General features: G+C 37.1%; 1 protein-coding gene across 1 annotated transcript; it reads left to right on the top strand.

The window, feature by feature from the left end:
- The first annotated feature begins 334 nt into the window (after positions 1-334).
- On the top strand, positions 335-12,779 carry RSL1D1 (ribosomal L1 domain containing 1). Its single transcript, XM_053695305.1, has 9 exons — positions 335-407; positions 1,260-1,399; positions 3,728-3,866; positions 4,966-5,114; positions 7,507-7,608; positions 7,701-7,794; positions 9,877-9,993; positions 10,586-10,807; positions 12,094-12,779. Exons 1-9 carry the CDS (start codon positions 369-371, stop codon positions 12,418-12,420), a joined length of 1,329 nt encoding a protein of 442 aa, XP_053551280.1. The 5' UTR covers positions 335-368; the 3' UTR covers positions 12,421-12,779.
- Positions 12,780-20,321: the final 7,542 nt, after the last annotated feature.

Here is a 20,321-nt window from a genome sequence, read left to right as displayed (position 1 = left end):
ACTTCTAATCCAGAGGCCACTCAATTACCTCATTGAATATTTTTGAATATAACACTATGTGTTTTATTTTGTCTAATAGCTGCACATTTGTTATGTACTTTAGCTCCTTGTAACTAAGAAACAAATTATTTAAGCATTTTATCTAGCGTTGTTACGTGTGGCTGTTGGTTGGTAAAATGGAATTTGTACAAAACATGTTAGCAATAAAGTTTTACTTGTTTAGTCAGAAGCTGACAATGTCTAAAGCAATAAAGTTGTTGCTTACGTACATTTTGTTTTGAGAGTGTTAATAAAGTTACACTTGTTGCCATTGAGGCTTTTCTGCGCATGCGCAAGCTGATACGGTTTCTACACGTGTTAATGGAAACATGGCGGAATCCGTCGAGCACGAATTAGACAGTACTCAGGTAAGTACGGTTTAGGGTTGTTCTAGAGGTGCGAGATGTACGTACGGCGTGAGCTCCGGACTTAGCATTATCTCCTCTGCGGAGCCGTATGGTATAATTATAAACTCTCACTCTTGTAGTGTAAGATGATTGTATTGAACTATACACAATATATATATATATAATTCGGATGTCTACTAGCTCTCTATTCTGGTGCTCTTTTAAAAACTATTTTAGTAATGAAACTGAGGTGTGTGCAGCAGTACTATTTGTATACTTATCAGTAGAAGACGTGCATTGTAGCCATCTCTTGCTGTTTTGTCCTAAGGCACTGGCTAGACACAATCTTTATTTGTGAGCATTGTTACTACAGTATTGCAGGATTGTTGGTGATACTTCTGTCTGACAGCCTCTAAAAATGACTTTACCTTGTAGCATTTAGTTTTTTTGTTTTCCTCATTTTTTATATTAAAAGGACATGAAACCCAAAATGTTTGTCTTGTTTCAGATATTATATAATTTCAATTTACTTCTATTTAATTTGCATAATTCTCTTTGTATCCTTTGTTGAATGAGCAACATTGCATTATTGGGAGCTATCTGAAAGCCAATAAATGGCATATATGTGCAGCTATCAATCAGCAGATTCTGAGCCTACCTAGGTATACTTTTCAACAGAGGATACAAAGAGAAAAAAACAAACTTAATACTGTAACCTAGATTTTTTTTCTTCTTCAAAACGCTGCAACTAAATCTCTATGCAATTTGTAATGTTTTGAAGAAAACCAAGGTTACATATTGTTTTTTTGGCATATTTGTTTTTCTTAGTGCTATGTGTTAGTGGTAGTTTATAACTTTTTGTTTATTTTGCAGGTGAAAAAAGCAGTCCAGGCTCTCTTAGCATATCAGAAAACCAAATCTAAAGCAAATGCCTTACTCCTAAATGAATATGATCGAATATCTTTAATGTTAACTGTCTGGAAAATTCCCAATCATGCACAAACCATTCGAATGTAAGTAATAGGGTGACTTTTTTTTTTTAAATAGAACATTAAATTGTTTGTTTGCAACTACTCTGGTAGCTTTGTTAAAAGGTATATTTTCTAAGTAGTATCCTTAAAATATCCACTTGTTAAAATTGTTGTGACATTAATGTAAATGTATTAATTTCCACTGTACGTTCAGTTTTGTTTGCGACAAAGTCAGTGTTTCATTGAACATTAAATTCACTGCACATCTGATTAAATACATAGTAATGAAATGCTTTAAAGGGATGTGCAACACAATTTGTTTCTTTCATGATTCATATAGAGCATTCAATTTTAAGGAACTTATTTGAAAATGCAGGAAAATAAGTTTAGGAGCCTGCTCAATTTTGGCTCAGAACCCTGGGTTGCTCTTGCTGATTGGTGGCTAAATGTAGCCACCAATCAGCCAGAGCTACCCAGGGTGCTGAACCAAAAATGGGTTGGCTCCTAGGCTTACATTCCTATTTTTTTCAAATATAGATACCAAGAAAAAATTAGAAAGTTCCTTAAAATTGCCTGCTCTGATTCATGAAAGAGAAAATGTGGCTTTTATATCCCTTTCATCTTTGCTGTAGGGAATTACTTGTGCCCAGAGACTGTTTGTAAATATATGAGGGTACTTGGAACGATACCGGGGTATTGATGTACGAACTGCGTTCTTTCATCAACGTTTTACGCTAACTACATCATCAAGAGCTTTATTTCTCTGCATGTGTCCCTGTGGCAGTTAAATAGATATGTATTGAAGTGCCTCATACAGTTCAGAGGACACACTGGTACTATGTAGTCAAAAGCGTATGCCAAATGTTATATGTAAGTGACACAATTGTAAATTTGCCTTGTGTTCCTTTTGTTTGTTGGCTCCTGGTCTCTAATCCTCTCCCTTCTGGCTCTGAGCTGCATGAATCCAAGAAGCCCTTTCTTCTGCTTTTGGTCAATACATTTGTACAGGAAAATGAACTTGTTTCTTGATCCAGCTGGGGAAAAAAGTAGGAAGCCTATTGCTAAATTAATAGCAATTTTTATTTGTAATTTAAAAGCCACAAGGTATTAAGGCTCAGGCTCATTTTGGTTCTACAGCACTGATTGTCCGACGTGTTTCCTGCCAGGAGGCACTGTAAATAGGTAGATATAAATGTGTTTCCAGGTTAGTAAATAAAACCAAAATTAAAGGGACACTGAACCCAAATTTATTTTGTGATTCAGATAGAGCATGCAACTTTCTCATTTACTCCTTTTATCAAATTTTCTTCATTCTCTTTGTATGTTTATTTGAAAAGCAAGAATGTAAGTTTAGATGCCTGCCCATTTTTGGTGAACAACCAGGGTTGTCCTTGCTGATTGGACAGCACCAATAAACAAGTGCTGTCCATGGTTCTGAACCAAACATTTGCTGTCTCCTTAGCATAGATGCCTTTTTCAAATAAAGATATCAAGAGAACGAAGAGAAATTAATAGAAGTAAATTAGAAAGTTGCTTAAAATGTCATGCTCTAACTGATTCATGAAAGACAAAATTTGGGTTCAGTGTCCTTTAAATAGATTGATCTACTTTCCGAGAAGAATTCAAAGTGACAGAAGTCACGTCTGCTATTGTTGGTGTAAATTAGGTGTTCTAGGGACAAGTATGTTCTACCAAATTAAGCCATTGGTTGTAAGTGGGTGATGCCTGCTATCTCCAGAATTGTGGTATTAATAGTTTTGCACAGTTATTCATTATTTTAAATAAAGTCAACTTGTATTTTCGTAAGGATCCAAATGCGGAAGTAAGAAGCCGCTCATTCCCATTGGATATTTTTGTAGCTGGATTGATTCCTGAAAAAGATCCCCACTCTCTAAGATCTGGATTTGCACAGATCATTGTGGGGATCTTTTTCATGAATCAATCTGGCTACGAAAATATTCGAAGGGAGTGAGCAGCTTCTTCGGCATTCAGGTCCCCATGAGGGATCCGAATGTATTTACAAGGGAGAAGTGTTGTCATTTAATAAGCAGACTTTAGGTGAACAGACTCCGACTCATTCCTTCTCCTGGGTAACACTATCCCAATAATGTTGGATGATTGGACAGTTCCACCAGATATGTAAGAGTGACGCACTATGTTCGCAAACCCTTCAGCATCTGTCGGACACAGCAGGATAAATTGTGCGGAGGCGTTTGGGGTTAGGTCAGCAACACCTTAACATAATTGTTTTTAACAAGACAATTACTGTTGCACACTTTTGTCACTGGTGAAAGCTTTCTTCATGTGTTAAACTATACAAGGAGGCAGACACTTCTGTTCAGCATTAACGTTTCATCCCTTCTCCTGCAGCCGTCTTCCTCATGAGATTCGTACAGAAGCGTGTGACGTGTGTCTCATCACCAGAGATGAGCCAGACCTGACTTCAGAGCAGACAGTGACTTTCTATAAGAAGTTGCTTAACCAGCACGGTGTTACACACATTAATGAGGTAATACCTTATGTTGTTTTTTTTTTTTAACTCTTAAAGGACATATACATTGTATTTTGCAATTCAAGGAAGCTAATTTCCAATGCAATTAGAAACGTGCTTGCAAATTTGCTTCTGTTAAATGATCACTACTCTTATATTAGCACTGCTAGCTTTAGCTATCCTTGCATGCTGTTGCTGACATATGTGACACTACAAGTACATTTGAGAGTCATGCACAAGCACACCGTGCAACTTACGTACATAGTAGCAGAGGGACACGTGCATTTTAAATGTCCTAGCATAAATGAGCTGCTATGCATTTTTAATATATAGTTTGTTCCTTTTCATCACTTGGAATTAGTCACTAGTAAATACTAACACAATGCTAAAGGGACATGAAACTCCTATTTAAACTTCCATGGCTCAGAGAATGCAATTGTTTGTGAGATTAGATTTTTTCTATTTACTTCTATTATCAAATAAACTTTTTGTTCTTTTGGCATCCATTGTTTGAAAAGCATAGCTAGGTAGGCTCAGTAGCAGCAATGCACTACTGAAAACTAGCAGGTGATTGGTGGCTTTATTGGCTCACCAAATGTGTTCAGCTAGCTCCCAGTAGCACATTGCTGCTCTAGTGCTGGTTACAAGTGCAAGTGATAGCCCATTTTATTCTTTTTGCCCTGTTGTGCCCCTTTTTAAGGATACCTAACAGAGTATCATTTTTATTCAAATGCTAAAGTGTCACAGCATTTATAGATTTTGATAATTCTAAAATGTGTGCTAGAGCAGCCCTTAAAGGGACATGAAGCCAAAAAAAATTCTCATGATTTAGGTAGAACATACAATTTTAAACAACTTTCCAGTTTACTTCTATTAGCAAATTTGCCTTATCCTCTTGGTATCATTTGTTGAAGACGCAGCAGTGCACTACTGGTTTCTAACTGAGCACATTCAGTGTGTCATTGCTGCTCCTCATCTTTCCTAGATAAACCTTTCAGCAAAGGATAAGAGAAGGAAGCAAATTAAATAGAAGTGAATTGGTAAGTTGTTTAAAATTATATGCGCTGTCTAATTCTGACTTTACTGTCCCTTTTTAATGCTTTTTCTCTTCCTCTAGATCATTCCTCTTAGAACTATAAAGAAGGAATACAAGCCGTATGAAGCAAAGCGTCGCTTGCTGAGCAGTTATGACCTTTTTCTCTCTGATGATCGGATTCGCCGGTTCTTGCCGTCCCTCCTGGGCAAACATTTCTACAAGGCTAAGAGGTGAAGGAGCTTTATTGTACTCGGTTGCTTGATTCTGTGACTCGTATCTGAATTGTACGGTTTAGAACATCTCGTGCTTGTTTCCTTTAACCCCTTTACTGTGTATGACAACACATAGTAGTGATCCACACAACGTGTTAAGTGCTAGTGACAACCATGTGTCGTCATCTGGGGGGGGTGCTTTCAGAGCTGATCATGGGGCCCCCTGAACTTAACCCCAAATCAATGCTGGTCCAGTGGGCTGGCATCACCAGGGGAATCTGGGGATGCTGGTGACATCACACGCAATAGAAACCAGGCAGTAAAGAGGCAGCTCCATAGAACTTAGAAGCCTGCAAGGCCAACCTCTTTAATGGTCATTGCCTGTTCTTTCAAATGGTGGGTGTCTTGGGGGTATCAAGTTAAAGCACCAACATATAAAAAATTCCCACACTTCCCTACACTGTATGCAGACTGGCACTTATAATAAAGCCCTTATACAGGTTTTTATTGCCAGGTGATCACTGTGATAGATATAAATGTGCATTTGCGTAGATGCTGGTGGGAGCCGTATGTGCATGTCCTTTATATACTGTACATATACCCAAAGGGCCTTTTTTATTTGTGAATAACCCCTTCTTTTTACAACAGTGTAGAAAAACACACACACACTAGTTTTTACAACCTTGTTAATAAAAAATTGTTATAGAAAAATGTACTAGTAAATTACACTTTGGTAAAATAGATGTAGGGTGCAAGACCAACAGCTGGAACTCTCCCTTATGTGGAGTGCACTTCCACAGCTGTGCATCGCTTCCTTCTGGCTGCAGTCACGTGTGGCACCCAGGCTCATAAATGTAAATTTCAAATCCTACTGTGTGTTCCATGAAATGGAGTGGGGGGGGGGGGGTAAATTTATGCAGTGGTGCATTTACCCTTTGACTGTTCTTGACAAGGAAGGTTTTAGTCGCTGTTGCTAATTAGTTAGGATTATCAACAAATAATGAAAAACAGCGCACTCTTTATCACTGGGGCACAGAATCAGACTTGCCAGGTCCTCATCTGCAACATCAAACCATAGATTCCAGCCTCCACATTTAAAATAGGCCTTAATTTTCTTACATTGGGTGCAAGGAAAAAAGTACAACGTTTCAGGCCAGTACTATGCCCTTAGTGATGTAACATGCATGACTAAGTGCCTCGTACTGGCCTGAAATGTACTTTATCCTTGGACCCAATGTAAGAAAATAAAGGCCTGTTTTACAATTGGAGGCTGGAATCTATTGTTTGATGCTTAGTAGTTAGGGCAATTGAGAGGCCTGCAGGTGCCACTTTGTGCGTGTTTCTGTATAAAATCAGGTCAAGACGCCCACAAAATTTTGACCTCAACCCATTGCCACCATTACGTTCCATGCCGTCCTAACTTTGCTGGGCTTTAGCGCTGTTAGGATGGCAAGGAACATCCTAGCCGTTTGGCTCTCCTGAAGCCATATCCGCTTCCTAAATGGGATCACGGGTTGGAGGTGACCCAATCCCATCATTCTAATCATACGATTGGGTGATTTCAATTTTTACTTATTTGTTTACATCTAAACTTTTCCGATGTAAATAAATAAGTCCTGGCAGGAAGGGGTTCAATACATTTGTAGAGATCTGAAACTATAAAGGTGCTTTGATGGCTAAATATATTGTACAAATCTATATAGATATCTTTAAATCTGATATTAAAGGGACACTCAAGTCAAAATTAAACTTCATGATTCAAATAGAGCAGCAATTTTAACCCTTTCGTGACAGAGCTAAAGTTCCTACATCGGAGCGACTGTTCTGATGTAGACAAATTGAAACCACGCAATCGTGCATAAGATTGCGAGATTTCAATTATTGGATCGCATCTGGGGGGCGTCCCTATGAACCGCGATCAAATCCCTACAACCTCCAGACCGCGATCAAATCCTGAAAGCACAGGCTGCTTCAGGACAGCCGTTGGCTATGACGTTCTATTCCGTCATAACGGCTTTAAAGCCCAGTGTAATTATGACGGAATAAAACGGCATAACGGCATTAAAAGGTTAAACAACTTTCCAATTTACTTCCATTAACAAAATGTGCACAGTCTTTTTATATTTACACTTTTTGAGTCACCAACTCCTACTGAGCATGTGCAAGAAGTCACAGCATATGCTTTTGTGATTGGCTGATGGCTGTCACATGATACAGGGGGAGTGGAAATATACATAACTTTGCAATTTATTTAACAAAAATCTACTACTCATTTGAAGTTCAGACTAAGTGCTATTGCATTGTCTTCTTATCATGCATTTGTTGATTATGCAAATCTACAGTGTTGACTGGTCCTTTAAGGTGTTCTGAGTGCAATTACTGACTTTTTTTCTTTTTTCCCCCATCCCAGAGAACCTCTGTCTGTGAACTTGAAAACAAAGTACCTTGCTGCAGAACTGAATCGTTATATCCAGGGAACCACACTGCATATAACAAACAAAGGCTGTTGCTAGTAAGCTATCTCTATTGGTTCTGTTGATGCTGAGAATGAACTTTGGTTGTTTTTGATTTGCTTTATCTTCAGTTTCTTTTTAACCTTTTCAGCTCCATCAGAGTTGGTCACACAGGGATGAAGGTTGATGATGTTGTTGAGAACACAATAGCGGTTGCCAAAGTGCTGGCGACAAAGTTACCAATGGTATGGCTTTACTTTTATCTATATTATTACTGCAGCAAACCACACTAGAACAACTGACATATCCGTGTTTTAGCTCCAAGACCACTATGGGATTTGGCAATTCATGAGCAAACACTTTGCATATCTAAGATACTAATGAGAAGTAATTCAAGGAAACGCATTGAGAATGTAATAGAACATGTTTATGCATAATTTAAATGTACTGTATTCTGCCCCCCTTTCATGCTCCTGGAAGTGCAAAGCGCTGACTTCACTAGCTCATCCCTCCCATATATCTGTCCGTAATTGGCTTCAGCATAGATATTATCATTTATTTGTATAGCGCTACACAACTCTGTAGCGCTGGGAACAGAGATCGGGGTATAAATTGACATGAATCTGTGCTATAACAAACATAACAAATCCAGTACAGGAGTAAGATTAGGAACTGCAAAACATTTGTTTTTGATAACAAATTGATAGTGGCAAGCCTGGTCTATTCCACTAATGTCCATCCTTGCTCCTCCACATAAAGCAGTTGGTGGATGGAGTTTGGTTATTGAAAGTAAAAAAAAAGTTGCAGCAAATGGTGTTAATTCATTAAAGGGACATTTTATACTAACTGTAATTATCATTATTTAGATAGGGTATGCAATTTTAAATAGCTTTCCAATTTGATTATCAAATTTGCTTTGTTCTCTTGGTATTCTTTGTTGAAAGCTAAACCTAGGTAGGCTCATATGCTAATTTCTAAGCTCTTGAAGGCTGCCTCTTATCTCAGCGCCTTTCTCACAATTTTTTTTTCTCACAGCTAGACAGCGCTAATCATGTGTGCCATATAGATACCATTGTGCTCACTCCCGTGTAGTTATTTGAGTCAGATCTGATTGGCTAAAATGCAAGTTTGTCAAAAACACTGAGATAAAGGGCCCGTCTTCAGAGGCTTAGATACAAGGTAATTAGAGGTATTATCTACTTTTTTTTTTTTTTTTTTTTTAACAATTGTTTTTGTCCATCCTTCTTAACGAACAATGGATAAATCCGGAGTTGTTTCTTTAATTTCCGAGCTTAGATGTTGTCATGTCAACACACAATCTTTTTTTATTGGTTTTATTTCTCATTTGAATTTGTTTGTGGTAAAACACCTGGTTGTCTGCATTTTTTTGTTTTTTCTTATCAGCATACTGCTTTAAAGGGACATTTTATTTGTACCATAGTTTGCACAGAACTGTAGGCTTAAAGGGACATAAAACGGGTTGAGATCTGTGCATATCCTAAAAGGGCTAATTTATTAACTCACAAAGTAGTTAAGGGGATAGTCTAGTCAAAATTAAACTTTCATGATTCAGATAGAGCAGCAACTTTCTAATTTACTCCTATTAAATTTTCTTCATTCTCTTGGTATCTTTATTTGAATGTAAGTTTAGGAGTCGGCCCATTTTTGATTCGGCACCTGGGTAGCTCTTGCTTGATTGGTGGCTTCATTTAGACACCAACCAGACAGCACTACTCTGTTGCTGAACCAAAAATGGGCAGACTCCTATGCTTATATTCCTGTTTTTTTTTTCTTCTTCAAATAAAGATACCAAGAGAACGGACAAGATTGATAATAGGAGTAAATTAGAAAGTTACTTAAAATTGCTACTCTATCTGAATCATGAGTTTAATTTTGACTAGAGAATTCTTTTAGAGGAAACTTGAAACCCAAAATAACTTTCATGGTTCTGATACAGCATTCAGTTTCAATACTTTTCAACCACCTTATTTTTGTATAATTTGGAGCAGCAATGCTTACTGTTAGCTAGCTGGTGATTGGTGGCTATGCACATGTCTTATCATTTGCTCACCAGATGTGTAATTAAATACTTTATCACACATTTTCTGGTGCACAATTATTTTTTTTACTAATGATTAAATATAACAGATTAGACTAGAATGTCCGTATCCGGCACAATTAAATCACTGCATGTTGGGTCTATACGATTTATGCAGTTTTGTACCTTATCTCACCATCTCTTTGTATTGAAGTTCTATGGTTTTTCATATCTTAGGTCTGTTTTAACATTATTTAGTCTTTGAACTTTATTTTTTTATTTTGTTCAGCAATGGAAGAATGTCAAACTTCTTCACCTAAAAACTCAGACGTCCGTAGCACTGCCCGTATACAACTCCCCTCTCACAAACATGAATGATGTGCAGCAAACTCGTAGCACAGATAAGGTGAGTGATCAATGGATATCCAATTTACTCTACTGTCAAAGCATTGTATGTTGTTATTTTATCACTGTTCAAATGGTGTGAGATAGATATATTAACGGCTATCTATCTCGCGTGTGCATGTACACACACACGTGTACGTACACACATAGGACAGACTACAAATCCAAATAGCAGTTCATCGGCTTTACTTATGTATGTCTGAAGAAGGGGATAAAACCCTGAGAACGGTCATTATTAAAGGGTAATGTTTGCATAAAGTCCCAGTGAGTGATCTTTTCATTAGCTGAGAGGTTGCAAAATGTTATACTACTAAAAAGGAAGCTAAAATATTAATTTTTAGGGCTGTGTATTTTCAGCATTTGTTAGTGAAACAAATTTTGGAAATGGCAGCATTTGGCTCATTATTCTACCAGATTTATTAAAGTGCAACACACAATTATCTGGATTTGCACAATTATTTGTGATGCACTTTTACTCTAAATCTAGTGCCAACATGAGATGATAGACACTGACCATTTTTTTGCATTTGTTTCATGAACGAATGTTGAAAGACTGCACCACATTTTATTTTTTAACCTTTTTTCTACAAAAGGATGGAAAGCCATTCGAAAAGAAGAAAAAAAGATCCACTTCAGAGAAGCAGCACAAAGTGTCTGGTGCAGACTCTGGAGTTTCCTCTGCATCAGCTGATGAGCAGGACAGGGAAGATGCTACAAGCAAGCAGCAGGCAGATTCCTCCCAGGAGGAAGAGGAGGAAATTCCAGAGCTGGTGCCTATAGAGGCACCCTCCAAAAAAAAGAATAAAAAGAAAGAGGTTAGTATCTTGCTTATTGGTTCAGTAGGAAGATCACATGTCTTTAAGAAATAATTTTAGTGTGATTTAAAATGTAAAGATATCTCCTGTAAGCATAATACCACACTTGCATGTATTTATAGCATTCAGCCCTTGTGTCCACATATTCAGTCATTCAGACGAAATAATAAAACACACACCCAAAGGGGAATGGAGAATTTAAGCTATAAGGAGTGGTTAGCCAAACTGGATCTGTTTTCTCTAGGGAAAAAAAGATGCTTGAGAGGTGACATGATTACTTTATATAAATATATTCAAGGCCCATATACAGAAATGGCAGAAGCTCTATTTATTCCAAGAAAATTGTTTGGGACAAGCGGTCACAATTTAAGACTGGAGGAAAGGAGATTTAATCCCCTGCAACATAAAATGTTTTTTCATTGTAAGAGCAATAAAATTGAGATTTAAAAATGGTTTGGATACATTTCTGGCTAGAAACAAAATTCAGGGATATTGCTTGTTTTAAATGGGTCACCCTTTAATGGTATTAATTTAAGCTCAATTTGATATTTTTTTTAAGTTTTTACAATGACTGATGTATGCAATCTTCAATTTATTGGGGGTTTCTCCATGATTAAATTGTAGACGTCGTACATCAGATTTTATTACCAGGTTTTCCACAGGGACTCAAGTAATACATTTAAAATCTTCAGAAAGTAAATATATTAGCAATTTTATGAAACATTTCTCAATTCTGTTTTTGGAGATACTATAAAATATATTGTACATACATAACATTTTAATTTTTCCCATAACTATAGTTGGTGCTAATGTATGAGACATTGGCTCCCTCTTCTGAAATCCAATGAAGAAAAATGCCACTTGTTACCCATAATCTCTGAGATGCATAAAACTAAAGATTACTTTTTTTTTTTTTTCTTAATTTCCTTTTTTCTTGCAGTTAAGTGTGTGGTGCAGCCAATAGGAGAGGCACTTTGTGTCTTTGTAAGAACGTGCTGATATATTGTGTATGTAAATTCAAATTCATTATTTGTTGCCCCATTTTCCTGTAAACTCAGACAATTCTGGCTTTTGCAGTTATGAGGACTTGAAGTGCAGACTTCAGAATCCAGCCCTGTTACAAATCTGTCCCTAATTGGTCTCAGCAGAATTGATGAGTCTACTGCAAAGCAATGCAAGTTTTTCTAATAAAATAACAATGGCAAGCTTTGTCTACTCCTATTAACAAGTTCTGTCTTTAGACGTTGTATATCTAGCTCTATTTTTTTTTTTTTCTATCTCTCTAGGAAATTCCTGTGAAAAAAACTAAAACTGTTAAAAAGAATCGGGCGCCAAAACAGATCCCAGAGCAAGTAGAGGCATCACCACCTGCTGTAAAAAAGAAGCGCAAAGTAATTGATCCAGAGCAAGAAAGTCCAATCAAGCAGAAAAAGAGAACCCCTGCAAAATCGCTCGAGGAGCACAAGGCGCTGGACTCATTGCCTGAAGTTCTTAAAAAGACTCCTAAAAAAGCAGCGGGAAAATCTCCTAAACTTATCAAATCTTCCAAAAAAACTCCTCAGACTCCAAAACTAAAGCAGAAAAAGAGAATGAAAGGGCCACAGTCTGTCTAATGCTGTTATCGCTGCTACAGTAATTTGCCTGCACGCGGTTCCAAACCACCTGCTCCTTGTGCATATTCCAAATGTTCCTAACAACGTTAATGGATTTTTTTATAGGCTTCTTATTTCTTTTAACACCTACGTATTTGCTAATCAGAAAAGCAGATATGGTTATAGCAAACATGGAACCCTGCACTTGTAAATCATTAGCTAAAATGTTCCTATCTTATAAATATAAATAAATAATGCACGTTGGTGCTTTAATAAGTTTTGAAAAGCATTTTTATCTAAGATTTTAACTTTTAATACATTTTGTATGGGAAAAAACATTGCATGTGCTCTGTAATAAAATATTCTGTGCAAAATTGTAATTGCAAGATCCGGGTCAAAATGTTAAAAAAAAATTTTTTTATTTTTTTTTTTTATTTTTTTTTTAAATCAGTTGGGCTGGTGGGGTTCAGATTTTAGAGTACCAGATTATTGTGCTTTTTATGGCAGTTGTCTGCATTTTATAAAGGCTTGAGACCTTTCAGACTTCTAATATGAGGGTTGTTGTCCATGTAAGGGGTCTGGGATGAGGGTCTTTATAAAAACATTTATGCAAAGTAAAATGTCCCTTTAGACTATCTATTTATATAGCCCATTTGAGAATGGTTTTTTTAACAATCTATTTTTTTTTTTATTTTTTTTTAACGTGCAGATTTATTTTCTGACTCGTAACCAAGCCCCAAAGCATCAGATGTATAGTCTAAGGACTCCTGCTTATCTGTTTTCATGGGAGGGGGGTGTCGTGTCTGCCATTCTTGTTTTCTCAGCCTGTTTCACTGGGTTTCCCAGCCTAACTTCATCAACAGTTCTAAACTGGGAGCTTCTAAGTAAGTTTTTAAAAGATTTTATACTGGATTTTCAATACCATTAAAATAGCTTTGTCTACATTAAATCGCCCTAAAGTACCAAATGCACAGGCAGCTGAATTGCTGACTCCAAAGCATGGTACATGCCAGGGCCACTCAATCCCAGTGAGAGCTTGTGATGGCTGGTGTCAGCCTTGCCCTAGTCGGCTACCAAAGACGACGCAGCATCATGATAGCTGGCTGAGTAGTTCTTAGGAGGCATCTGGACTCTTCACCTACTTCCCAAATGGCAGAAAATGGCCTTTAAGTTTAGTTTCTTGTAACTGAAGCAGAGGGGAAATTATAGACCTGGGCACTAATGTAAAATGCTGATAAAGTCAGCAAGCATGAATAGTACATTTTTTTTTTTTTTTTATCATTCTTAAAGTTACATACAATGGACTCTAAACGGGTCACAATGTTTAACCCTTTAAGGACACAGCTTTCAGTTTGCTCAATTGTTTTATGACGGAAAAATTCTGTCATATGTCCTTAAGAGGTTAAGGGTATCTCCCCTTAGTCATGTGATGTATGGGTCATCAGTTTTTGTTGCTTATATAGCTAATACACCTGTCATTAAAAACTGTGAAAACCTTAAAGGGATACTGAACCCAAATTTTTTCTTTCATGATTCAAATAGAGCATGCAATTTTAAGCAACTTTCTAATTTACTTCTATTATCAATTTTTCTTCGTTCTCTTGCTATCTTTATTTGAATAACAAGGCATCTTAGCTAAGGAGCCAGCAAATTGTTGGTTCAAAACTATGGACAGCACTTGTTTATTGGTGTTGTCCAATCAGCAAGGACAACTCAGGTTGTTCACCAAAAATGGGCCGGCATTTTAACTTACATTCTTTCTTTTCAAATAAACATACCAAGAGAATGAAGAAAATTTGATAATAGAAGTAAATTAGAAAGTTGCTTAAAATTGCATGCTCTATCTGAATCACGAAAGAAAAAAAAAATGGGTTCAGTGTCCCTTAAAAGGGGCATGAAACCCAAAATTTCTTTCATGACTTAGGTAGAACATACAATTTTATGCAACTTTCTAATTTACTACTTTTATATAATTTGTTTCATTCTCTTGGTATAATTTTTTGAAGAAGCAGCAATGCACTAATGGTTTCAAACTGAGCACATAGGTGAGCCAATGACAATCGGTATAAATATGCAGCCACCAATCAGCAGCTAGAACCTAGGTTCTTTGATGCTCCTGAGCTTACCTAAATAAACCTTTCAGCACAGGATAACAAGAGAAGGAAGTCAATTAAATAGAAGTCAATTGTAAAGTTGTTAAATTTTATTCTCTGTCTAAATCATGAAATAAATTTTTTGGGTTTTATGTCCCTTTTAACTAAGTACACTACATTTACAAATATATACTGCCATCTAGTGGACGAATATTAAAAACCTTACATTTTTAAGACAACCAGTACAGAGATTGTCAAATCATAATTTTCCTTCTGTTTTAAATGCATAATTTTTGTAGACATCTGATATATTGTAATACATATCCAATGTAACAAATGCAACACCGCACAATAAGATTAAAATTTAATACAGAAACATTCACTGTATTTATTCTGAAAAATAGTTGCAGATAGATCAAGATCAGTAAAAAAATGACCAATTTATTTCTCTATTTATGCCTTTTGGCTCTAGTGTGTCTAATTGGAAAATCCAATAAGTCTCCCTTTGTTTTAATAGAAGCTCCCTATTGCCTCCTTTTTTTTTTTTAATTTGTGCAATAACTTGGTACCTAAATTAACCTGTTGGCCTAATTTAAAAATGACATGCAACAGGGGTGGTAATCACCTTACATCTAATATTACTTTTGTGCTTTGTTATGCGATCTCGTATGAGTCTAGTAGACTTGCCAACATAGACATGCCCACATGGGCACTTAGTCAGATATACAACAAATCTGGAATTGCATGTAAAATGATCACGAAAGTAATATTTGTGTCCAGTGTGGGGATGTGAGAAGTATGGACTCCTAATGATAGAGCTGCAATGAATACAGCTTAAAGGAACAGTCAAGTAAAAAAAAAAAAAACTTTCATTTTTCAAATAGGGCATGTAATTTTAAACAACTTTCCAATTTACTTTTATCAACAATTTTGCTTTGTTCTCTTGATATTCTAGTTGAAAGCAAACCTAGGGAGGCACATATGATAATTTATAAGCCCTTGAAGGCCGCCTCTATTTTATTTACTTTTCACAGCAGGGGAGAGCAAGTTCATGTAGGCCATATAGATAGCATTGTGATCACGCTAGTGGCAGACACTGCACTAATTGGCTAAAATGCAAGTCAATAGATAATAACTAAAACCCATGTGATTAGGGGCGGTCAGAAGATGCTTAGATACAAGTTAGTCACAGAAGTAAAAAGTGTATAACTGTGTTGGTTTTGCAAAACTGGGGAATGGGTAATAAAGGGATTATTTATCTTTTTAAACAAAAAAAATTCTGGTGTTGACTGTCCCTTTTAAACAGGGGAAACATCCTAAGTTCTTCTCTGAGATATAGGTTTGTGCGCTAGTTGTCCCTGCACCAATGTGTGCCTTGACTAAAACATCACTCAAGCTCTTCCTCTTATATGCTGGTATAGGGAGTGATTGAAATGCCTCTATATTGGGATTACATCTACTCAATACATCCCAGTGTTTTCATATAGACTTAAAGGGACAGTCAAGTCCAAAAAAACCTTTGATGTTTCAAATAGGGCATGTAATTTTAAACGACTTTCCAATTTACTTTTATCACTAATTTTGCTTTGTTCTCTTGGTATTCTTAGTTGAAAGCTAAACCTAGGAGGTTCATATGCTAATTTCTTAGACCTTGAAGGCCGCCTCTAATCTAAATGCATTTTGATAATTTTTCACCACTAGAGGGCATTATTTCAAATGTTTCATATAGATAACATTGAGCTCATGCATGTGAATTTACCATGGAGACAGCTCTGATTGGCTAAAATGCAAGTCTGTCAAAAGAACTGAAATAAGGGGGCAGTCTGCTGAGCCTTAGATACAAGGTAATTACAGAGGTAAAATGTGTATAATTATAACTGTGTTGGTTATGCAAAACTGGGGAATGGATAATTAAGGGATTATCTATCTTTTAAAACAACAAAAATTCTGGTGTTGACTGCCCCTTTAACTATCATTGTGCTCTGTTTAGAAAATTCAAAGACAAAACACATTCTTTTTGTGTCATTTTTTTGGAACCTCATCAATGACTTTATCTATTGTTTTAGATATCCCCTTTCCAAAAATGTCTCACCCATTTCCTCCAATCTGGATTATAGCATACAATGAATTAAATATATTGAGCTGGCAGACAGATAATAGCTGGCACTTACCCCTCACTCCCTGCATAGTACCCCCCCCCAAAAATAAATAAATACGTGCTACCTCTAAAAATAGTGGGAAAACAGTGATACCTAACACACTACTAATTGGATGCATGCAACCTACACTAACCTTTCCTAATACGAATTACTCTCCTCCATTGCTATCCGCCATGAACCCCCCTAGCATGTAAGCCTAAGAGCCCAATTGTTTGCAGATCACCTTAATAAGAGCCGACTACAACAGTGCGACTCTCGGCAGGGCCTCTACCCATTTGATCCCTATAAATGTTACCTTGAATATATACACCTATGTTAATAGCGCTGCAAAATCTGTTGGTGCTCTACAAATACCTGATAATAATACTGGCACAAACAATGCTGGAGTGGAAATTCAAGAATAGTTAAAGCTTACGTTTCTTCAATTCCTGGGTCGTTATCAGAACAATATAATATAACAAACTGTATAATTCAAAATCAAGATAAAATAATTTATTATATCATACCCTTCTAAATAACATATAGAAAAAGCAGGTAAAATGTCCGTAAACTTTATATCATAAATATCCTGGGACATCCCAATAAAATCTCACATAGTAAGTGTTAAAAGGCCACTTAAAGTGATGATAAACTCTCCGCTTCATAAAAACAGATCTAGAATGTTGGTGATATTTTAGATTTAGTTTAAAGGTACAGTCTACACCAGAATTTTTATTGTTTTAAAAGATAGATAATCCCTTTATTACCCATTTCCCAGTTTTGCACAACCAACACAGTTATAATAATATTCTTTTAACCTCTGTGATTATCTTGTATCAAAGCCTCTGCAAACTGCCCCTTTTTTCAGTTCTTTTGACAGACTTGCAGTCTAGCCAATCAGTGCCTGCTCCCAGATAACTTCCCGTGCACGAGCACAGTGTTATCTATATGAAATATGTGAACTAACACCCTCTAGTGGTGAAAAACTGTTAAAATGCAATCTGTAAGAGGTGGGCTTCAAGGTCTAAGAAATTAGCATATGAACCTCCTAGGTTAAGCTTTCAACTAAGAATACCAAGAGAACAAAGCAAAATTGGTGATAAAAGTAAATTGGAAAATTGTTTAAAATTACATGCTCTACCTGAATCATGAGTTTATTTTGGCCTACACTGTCCCTTTAAGTCATCAATTGTGATGGAGATGCTATAACTTACTTTTTACTATAGATCTGAAATTCAAATACCATGCACTCTGCAACCCACTTCAAAAGTAAATTTTTATCTAAGCTGTCTGAATTGTTGTCCAATCAGCGCTTTAGCTACAACAAAATCACCTTAAAGGGATACGAAACAAAAAAAAATTATTTCATGATTCGGACAGAGCATGTCATTTTAAGCAACTTTTTAAAATTTCTCTTCATTCTCTTGGTATCTGTATTTGAAAAAGCAGGAATGAAAGTTTTGTACCCGGCCCATTTTTGGTTCAGCACCCTGGATAGCACTTGCTTATTGGTGGCTATATTTATCCATCCAATCGGCAAGCGCAACCCAGGTGCTGAACCTAAAATGGGCTGGCTCCATAGCTTTTATTCCTGCTTTTTCAAATAAAGATACCAAGCGAACAAAGAAAAGTTAATAGGAGTAAATTAGAAAGTTGCTTGCTCTATCTGAATCGTGAAAGAAACAAAATTGGGTTTAGTATCCCTTATATAAGAGCATTCCAAATCTATATTTATAAAGGGGAAAGCTAACCATAACTCTCCAAGAGACATCCCTGCTATAAAGGGTTAAAAATTCAGTGATGGTTCCAACTAGAGTTAGTCACTCAGAACACTCTGGCTTGTACAAATCCGAGGGAGTGGTTGTAGCAGCTGCTGTTCCCTCTAACCTCCCCACCACCACCTGATATTACTGGTTTTCCAGACCAGGTAAATTCTGTCACCAAAACTTAAAAGTATGTGAGTTCCAATGAAATGTTAAAATCTTGATCACATCTTACTTAGGGAATTCTTACAGCAGACTCCTGCAGTAGTGTGGAAATGTATATGTGGCACAACGCCACTCCTCAGCTAGCCTATAAGCACTGAGCGCCACGCGGGTATCAGATGTTTGTTGTCAATACACAGACTAGTTAATTTGCCAAAAATATCTCCTGGAAACACAGAGCTCCACAGGGGTATTAGAAAGTCTGGTCCACAGGCTTGACTATAGTATATCCTTGCAGTCTGAACAAACAGGTTTTTGAGAAGCAACCCCTCTGCTTCCATAATTGCAGAGCACCACTGGGGTATCGCTGTAATATAAGGCTTACCACAATCAATACATTTCACACATTCTGAGTCACCAGCTCCTATTGAGCTTGTGCAAGAGATCAGTCTATACATATGAATCTGATTTGCTGAATTTAAAGAAAACTCTTGCTCTTGGGGTGTGGGAATCTGCCTCCTCCTAGGGGTAGAGAAGAGTAATTCCCAGGAGTAATGTATCATGGACTCTCACCACCATGAAAGAAAAAAACAGAGGGCAACAAAGTGCATAGGTGATCTAAGTGCAGATTAATCAGGTAACAATTTATTGTTAAAAAGATAAAAAAAATGTACACTCACAAGTATACCCTCAAACAAATGAGGTATGTAACAGCGTTGGTTAAAAGTTGTATACAGACAACGATCCACATAGAATATTCCCCTTGATGCTGTGATATGACCACTCAGGTGTGTTCAGGATAACAACAGCATACCTTCTCTGTAATTATCCCCCACCGCTAATGGTACCTTGGGCTCAGGGTAAGAAGACTCCACAAAATGTGGTCTAACAGACGGAGGTGGTGTGGCTTAGGTAGCGGTCCTTCTGTGGAAAGCTGGTGTTCTCGTAAGAGGCCAAACTTTTGAAAAGAGCAAACCATGTCACTTCCTGTGATGTTTCATCAGCTGTTTTACACATTTTGGAGCTAATGCACATGCGTGCCAGCATCATCACATACCTGGCTGCATACGTCACTGCTAAAATATTTAGTGCTGTGAAATTCAGGAACCCTTTATAGAGTGTGACTCATGGAAAGCTGTTTATTAGGCTCCTCGGCAATATTCGGAACTCTGCCCCCCACTGCAAGTACGTCTCCCATTACTACTAAAGCTAAACTAAATTACAGTAGTAGTAATGGGGGTAGTTGCAGTGGGGGGTGGAGTTCCGAATATTGCCGGGAAGCCTAAAAAACAGCTTTCCATAAGTCACACACATGCACTCTATAAAGGTTCCTGAATTTCACAGCACTAAATATTTAAGCAGTGACGTATGCGGCCAGGTATGTGATGACACTGGCATAAATGCGCATTAGCTCAAAAAATGTGTGAAACAGCTTATAAAACGTCACAGGAAGTGACATGGTTCGCTCTTTTCAAAAGTTCGTCTTCTTACCAGAACACCGGCTTCAGATCTGCCGCTACACACAGCTCACCCACGTACTCCGTGACATATAATGGGCGTGGCCTAATGCATTTTGCATGGCTCCTCCCTGCTTCATCAGAGGCAATGCCCATCCTCTTTCTCCCAGCTCCTTTATAGTAGCCGTGCACCAGGACCTCCTACATACAAGGCAGTACTTCCATTGGTCATACGGTTTGGCAAGTATAGAGGAGATAGGAGTAATTAGAAAACTATTAAGGGTAACTAATGGCTATATATTACCTTAA

Source organism: Bombina bombina, chromosome 11, assembly GCF_027579735.1.
Source record: "Bombina bombina isolate aBomBom1 chromosome 11, aBomBom1.pri, whole genome shotgun sequence".
Classification (NCBI taxonomy): Eukaryota; Metazoa; Chordata; class Amphibia; order Anura; family Bombinatoridae; genus Bombina; species Bombina bombina.
Note: the sequence above shows the minus strand (reverse complement) of the source record. Positions and strands in the feature narration are given on the sequence as shown.

What these genes read in the sequence shown, in the direction of transcription:
- RSL1D1 (XM_053695305.1), top strand. Translation starts at nt 369, where the DNA reads ATGGCGGAATCCGTCGAGCACGAATTAGACAGTACTCAG. An exon ending in CATGCACAAACCATTCGAAT is followed by an intron (nt 1,400 to 3,727) that starts GTAAGTAATAGG and finishes CTTCTCCTGCAG; the next exon opens with CCGTCTTCCTCATGAGATTC. An exon ending in CATTTCTACAAGGCTAAGAG is followed by an intron (nt 5,115 to 7,506) that starts GTGAAGGAGCTT and finishes CCCCCATCCCAG; the next exon opens with AGAACCTCTGTCTGTGAACT.